Source organism: Arachis duranensis, chromosome 2 (assembly GCF_000817695.3).
Source record: "Arachis duranensis cultivar V14167 chromosome 2, aradu.V14167.gnm2.J7QH, whole genome shotgun sequence".
NCBI classification, from domain to species: Eukaryota; Viridiplantae; Streptophyta; class Magnoliopsida; order Fabales; family Fabaceae; genus Arachis; species Arachis duranensis.
The window spans coordinates 2,817,131-2,824,249 of NC_029773.3; the positions used below are offsets into that span (position 1 = coordinate 2,817,131).

General features: G+C 32.4%; 2 protein-coding genes and 1 pseudogene across 2 annotated transcripts in view; 1 reads left to right on the top strand and 2 right to left on the bottom strand.

Annotated features, from left to right (window-relative positions):
- Nucleotide 1: 1 nt before the first annotated feature.
- LOC107472862 (RING-H2 finger protein ATL67) lies at nucleotides 2-694 on the top strand (the record flags this gene model as incomplete). Its single annotated transcript, XM_016092388.3, has 1 exon — nucleotides 2-694. A coding segment is annotated over one exon (513 nt), but the record flags the coding sequence as incomplete, so codon positions are not given.
- Nucleotides 695-3,782: 3,088 nt separating this feature from the next.
- Nucleotides 3,783-5,964, bottom strand: LOC107472863 (uncharacterized; annotated as a pseudogene).
- An 88-nt stretch (nucleotides 5,965-6,052) lies between these two features.
- The window catches only part of LOC107472864 (glutathione S-transferase T3-like), a 3,207-nt gene continuing 2,140 nt past the window's right edge, over nucleotides 6,053-7,119 (bottom strand). The window contains exon 2 of the mRNA XM_052257225.1: nucleotides 6,053-6,488. Coding sequence (XP_052113185.1) covers nucleotides 6,053-6,488 — 436 coding nt within the window. The remainder of the gene's footprint in view (nucleotides 6,489-7,119) is intronic.

A 7,119-nucleotide genomic window follows, 5' to 3' on the forward strand; every position in this document is an offset into this window, starting at 1 on the left:
CGGTTACTCCATAGCCATAGCACTCGGCTTCCTTTTCCTCCTCTCCACAATCATCCTCTCTTCCTACCTCTGCTGCCGCGCTCTCCGCCACAACAACGACAACAATAACCGCCGCAGGAACCAAAACGACGGTGTCGTTTTGCCACGTGTCATTTTCGTAGCTGAGAACGACGTTGAAAATAACCAGCCTGGTGGAGGAAACGACAGCGCCGTTTTGGGTCTGGACCAGATCGTAATTAACTCGTACCCTAAGTTTCAGTTTAACGGCAACAACGACGTTGATGTTGACAGCATGTGTTCGATTTGTTTGTGTGAGTACAAGGATTCGGAGATGCTGAGGATGATGCCGGAGTGTCACCACTGCTTCCACGTGTCATGTCTTGATTCGTGGCTCAAGCTTAATGGCTCTTGCCCTGTTTGCCGGAACTCTCCGATGCCGACGCCGCTACCCACGCCGCTGCAGGAGGTGGTGCCGCTCTCTCTCTATGCCGCTGATAGGAGGGGAAGGAGTTGAGTTGAGTTGACTTTTTTTTATTTAACAAAAAAAAAGCATTTTAGTATAAAAATTAGAATTTAATTTTAATGCATGAAATTTTTTATTGGAGCAATCAATTAAGTAATTGACCGTGTGAATAATCATTCAAAAGAACGAATATAATTATATGATCTGTACATCAAAATTAAATTCTAAAAATTATAGATAGAAACATGTTTTTAGTTCTTTTCAATGGATGATTACTGGTTAGGTTGTTAGAATATATAATTTTCATATAAAAATAATTTGTTATGTCAAGTAGTTTAATTTACAAAATTAGTTAGTATGTTTATACAAATACTATTCTAACAATATTTATGTGAATATTGAATAGGCACCTTTTAATTTATAAAATCTCAAAACTGTAGCTAGTTTTATAATTGTCTCTAATTGTAAATGTCTTTATGTTTATGTTCTGTTTTATACAACTATATATTAAACACATTGTTCTAAGATTTCTCTTCTTGTGATGAAGGTCTATAAGTATTTTTAGTTACTATGATAGTCATGTAGAGTGTATTCATTTTATACAATGCCAAGTAATTCATGTATGTACTTCATCGATTGGATCAATGTGTTAACATTCTAGATCTACTTGGTGGCATATATATGATCTAGTATATGGTGGGCATTATTATAAAATCGAGTATAATGAAAAATTTTTTGTCAAGAAAAAATTAAAAGAGTTTTTGTTATGAAACATTATTCAATCTTTTATACTATAATTTTGCGATCTCAAATCTACAATCTCAAAATAAATATAAAGAGATTATGCTATTTAAGTTATAGCTCGTTAACGTGTAATGTAAGAGTTTACTACTAGATAGCTAGGCTTGATGATGATTCAATGCAAGAAAGGGAGTTGACTCCCTTTTGACCTTTTAGGCATTTTCTTCAATCTTCATAATACTTTTTTGGGGTTTCTTGTGACATGGGTTTGTAACTTGCATTGGAAGTAGCTTTATTAGTTATTGCTAATCAAGAATTATGTTTATTATGCGGTGCACTCATGAAGAATTGCTTAGGCATTCATCAATAAATTGGATTTTAATGGAAGAGGGGATGGATAAAATTTGCAAAATCTTTTTATGTAATATAAGTACAATGAATTCGAACTTCTTGTAATATAGGATCATTCTTTGTTTTGGTTGATTTGACTTTAAGCTCTATTCTCCTTTCTTGTCTATTTTTTAATGATTTTTTTAAAGTAATAAGTCAAATAAGTTTTTAAATTTTTTTTCATAGACCTATAAGTCATAAAAGATACAAAAATAAGTACTTGAAAATTTTGTGATGGACTTTGAAATTATTGAAAAAAGATAAGCATCAATAAGTCTCTAAATAATTAAAATACTAGACTTATAGATCCTAAAATTTTACAACCATAGAAATGATTCATCGTTTTATTAAGAACTTAATTATAAGTTCACCGTTATAATTTTTCATAAATTTACTCGATACTTTTCTTCGTGAACCTATAAGTGCTTTGTTTTTTTTTTTTTCCATGATATCCCTAAGTCCGATAGACTAAATACTAATTCGTCTTAGATTGAAATTTCATTTAAGGGTCTATTGTTGGCCAATGAATTGCTGCATGTATAAAGCGAAATTCGAATCCCAACACTTATTTAAGCGGACGAATGAGCTGACCACTCGGCTAATCCAAATTATTTTTTTTTTTTGACTTTGTACTTTTACTATTCCATAAAATTCTATAAATTCTGCAAAATTTTTGGTAAACCTACTCTTCTTGTTACTCTTTCAATTTTGGGGCCATCTTCAGAATAATAGTTAGTCAGTTACTGTTAGTAGTTGTTAGTAGGGTCCAGACCCATCTAGTTGTTGTGGTCATTAGTGGGAATCTTTGTATTATTTGAGGTATCACATTCATTCCCAGAACATGTGTTGTGTCCTGTTTTGTTGATAGCTACTTAGAATTAAATATTCAACTTTTATGATAAAAAATTGCATAGAATCATAGATATCCTACTTATTTGAGTAAATTTTATGATCACTTTTTGCTAATTGAAGTTGAGTATTTGTTAAGCGATCATCACTACATGACATTGCATCATCCACAAGGAAGCTTCTGATTTGTGTAGGAGACAGAAATTAATCATGGGTTAAAAAGAGAAAAGGAAGAAAACCTCTATTCTATTTGTGTGGTTAATTAATCCCATTTTAAATTTTTATGTATATAATTTTTAAATTTTTACATTAATCTTCCCTAATTTTATTTGTTCTCCTCTTCTAGAGTTATATCTTTTTTATATTCATTCCCTCTAAAAAATTACTCTAACTCTGCCCCTATAGTTGTCATTGGTAATAGTGGTTTAAATTCCCAGTGATCGGAGATGATGAGATAAATATTTGTTTTCATTTTTTAGAAATATATAATCATAGAATTGTTTAATTCTATAATATTATATCTTTGCCTTTTATTTTAAAATATCTTTTTGTATTTATTTTTGTATCTTGATCTCAAACATAAACCAAACCCTACCTATATAGTGTCAAACTCTCTTCATTATTAGCGTTCTTTTCTTGTTTGTTGTTGAACACCAAATGCGTGGAGCACATGGAAAAAAATATTTTGATGCTTAAGTTAGCCAAACAATAAAAATTCAAAAAAAAATTATAAATAAACTGAGATTCCGATTATTGCAACAAAAATGTAACAATAAAAGAAGAATTAACGCAAAATTTGATCAAAGAGAGAAGAAAAAGAACGATTTAATGATTTTGAAATTCAAGGTACGTTGAACTCCACTCGTAACAAATTCAACCATTTTTTAGACCATTTTTAGTAAAAAATTCATCTCAATTTTTATTTATGACCCATCTGTCATAAAAAATAACTCTACCTCAACTTTTGCGTTATAAAAAGTAAATAAGAACTCAAAATATCTCTTTCTTCTCCATTAGGAGAAACTAACTTTAGTCCCTATTGTGGTCTCACTTAATTAATTAATTAATTAAAATACTTAAAATTAATGTAATTAATTTTTTTCAATAATATAACTTAAATTTATAAATTTAAAAATAATTCACTATTAAAAGATATTAATATTAAATAAATTCATATATAACAATAATACACAATATATAATTTGGGATTACACTAATTTGTAAAATTACTTAATACAAAGAAAAACACAATTAAGCTCTATAGTTGACGACAAGCATTGTGAAATTGCCATACGTGTTCAATCAAGTCCTCTTTCAATTGTCTATGTTGCTGTCTATTTCAAAATTGGGCATTTCTTTGGAGAAATTGATGGTATGGTGCAAAATCTTCTTCTCCCAACTGAGGTTGTGATAAGCCATTTTCGATATCATCATACTCTAAGCCTTGAGCAAAATTTTCTGCATAAGTGTCTCTTTCATCCTCAACAATCATATTATGCAATATAATACAAGCTCTCATTATGTTGGCAAGCTTTTTCTTTTCCCAAAAGCGAGCTGGACCACGTATAATTGCAAAGCGTGCTTGCAACACTCCAAATGCTCGCTCCACATCTTTTCTTTGCCCTTCTTGGTATTGTGCAAATAACTTGCGTTTATCTTCTTGTGGCTTTGAAATTGATTTGACAAATGTGGCCCATTCAGGATAAATACCATCTGTTAAATAGTATCCCATAGTGTAATTATTACCATTAATAGTATAATTTACCTCCGAAGCACGGTCATTTAGAATATCATCGAGCACTAGAGAACGATCTAACACGTTGATATCGTTATTTGAACAAAAAACTCTAAAGAACGAATGCCATATCCAAAGATCTGAAGATGCTACAACCTCAAGTACTATGGTTGCAACCCCACAATAACCACTCATGTACATACATTTTCACGCCTTTGGATAATTTTTCCATTGCCAATGCATGCAGTCAATGCTACCCAACATGCCAGAAAAGCCACGACCCTCTGCCATTTGTAGCAGTCGTCGTACATCATTTGGATTCGGTTGTCGCAAGTATTCATCCTCGAACACCGAAATGGCACCTTCAACAAATTTTTCAAGCATTTGATTGTAGTGCTCTCGCCTATGCGCACATAATCATCAACAGCATCAGCTGCTACGCCATATGCTAACATCCATATCGCAGCGGTACATTTTTGGAGTGGTGACAAGTCTCTTCTTCCAGTTGCATCAACCATCTGTTGAAAATACGGATAGACGTTTGAGAGAGCGTCTACTATCCGAAGGAACACATGTCTTCTCATTCGAAATCTCCATCGGAAAATGTTAGCATTATACACCGGTTCATCTGCAAAGTAATCTTGGAAAAGGCGATCATGTCCTGCTTCTCAATCTCTGTTGATCTATCTACGGGGAGTTGGGATAGAGATTCTATCGATATCTTCTTCTTCTGAATCTTCGATTAAACAGTAAACACTCATCGATCCAATTATCTATGATTGTGTTATCTTGCCGTCTTCTTTTGCCAAACAAAGCCTCATTAAACATATCATCAAAATTTCTATCCATATCTAAAAATGTAATTTTTAGTTCTCTTTCGAGGTGAGAAACAAGAGTTGAAGTGGAGTTGCAGAGTCATTGATAGTTGATATTTATAAGTGTGTCTGCAATAAGTACATACTCCTCAACGTCTAGTTTTACAACGGCTACTTAACGACTAGTTTTGCAACGGTTATTTAACGGCTAATTTTGCAACGGTTACTTTCATGAACAATAACGGCACAATAATATTGACTAATTTAAAAAATTACATCAGAAATAAATAAAACAAACTACATCACATATCAGTAATATGCAATAAAAATAAGAACATAATACATAACTCTACGAATACAAAGAACCATTAAGTAAACCACTTGGTGATGATTTTCTCACATGCAATCTCATGAAGAGCTCGTCGTTTTTCACTCATTGTAGACGTGTCAGCATTAAGTATTTGCAAATCCATTTCTCTTTTCCTTTCCTTGGCCATCCTTTCCATTTTCTTTTCCCTTTCCTTGGCCATCCTTTCCATTTCCCTTTCTTTTGCATTTATCTCCATTTCTTTAATATACCTCTGAGTTTGTAATTTTTGTTCTTTCATTGCCGCTTGAATTTGTAACTCCTTCTCTTTGATTGCCATAATCTTTGCTTTATGTTCCCTCTCCTCTTCTCTTTCTTTTTTCCTATCCATTAGTTCCTTTTCTCTAACATTCTTAATATCTTCCATGAGAAACAACTTTTTAACCACCAATGATTTTTTTTTTCGCTAAAATTTTTAGACATTTGTGCTTTTTCTTTATCTTTTCGCTTGCTCTTTTTTGATCCTTGTGGGCAAATGGGAGAGTCCACACCGGGTTCATCAGCCAACGGTGTTTCTGGGTTTGATGAGGATGAGTATGCTCTAGTTGCACTAACTTTGGTTTTCTTTGAGCCGCCACTCTGTGTAGGTAGTTGGCTTCTCCATTTTTGCTCCAACCGAAGCATGTTCCAATGCCTCTCAAAAGTGAATTTTTGACCATAATTTGTGGAATAAAGTTTATAGACAAACTCCTTTATATCATCAGCGTCGAACCACTCCTTATGTTTCGACTAGCTTGATCGTAGCAACCGGCAAATTGTGCAACAGCCTTGTTGATCTTATACCATTGTTTCTTACATGCAACTACCCCCATTATGATGTCGGAACAAAATTCTACACAGTAATTATGAATTCGACTCCAAAATGTTTCTCCCTTTTGATCGGTACCAACTATAGGGTCAGTTGAAACATTTAACCATGCACTTATCAGCATCTCATCCTCTTTCCAATGCCAGTGTTGAATACTATCTTGCCTCCGATCTTCAATATCATCATCATTGAGGTTGATAGCATCTAATCCATGAGGATTGGCAAAATCTGAATATTGCGAATTTGGACTAAATTGTATAGGAGTCTGAGAGGATGGGTTAGAAGAGCCACCAACACCAGGTGAGTTATTTCTGTACGCACTAAATTAAGTTGGAAATGACAAGGAAGTTGGACTAACATTTTCGATGGAGGGGTTAAATATGGAAGAAAATGGAAAATGTGGTGTTTATGAATTTCGATTTTGTGGTTGGAATATAAGAAATTGATTATTATAAGAAGCTTGAAAATTGAAATTAGAAAGATTTTGTGGATTTGGATTTTGAAATGTATTCGGTAGTGTGAAGTTTTGATTTGGAACTTGAGAGTTTGAGGTTTGAGATGGTTAGGTATTTAGAATTTGAGAAAGTTTTGTAAGTAATTGAAGAAAGAGTTGAGTTGGTTTGAATCCATTTTTAAAAAAAAAATTACCAGAACTTTGATTTCGTAAACTTGGAAAAAGATGGAGAAGAGTAGTAGAAAGTGTGAGAATAGAAGTGTATCTAGCTGGTATATATAGAGTAACAAAATATTAATTTATTAATAATAACAGTAACAGAGTAACGACTAATTTTTAACTGCTAATTTTGCAATGACTAGTTTTACAACGGCTAATTTAATATAATAATATAAATAATATTCAATATTAATTATGACATAAATAATTAATATAAATCATTAATTAATTAGAAATTTAATTATTTAATATTAATAATTATTATAATTATTAATAAA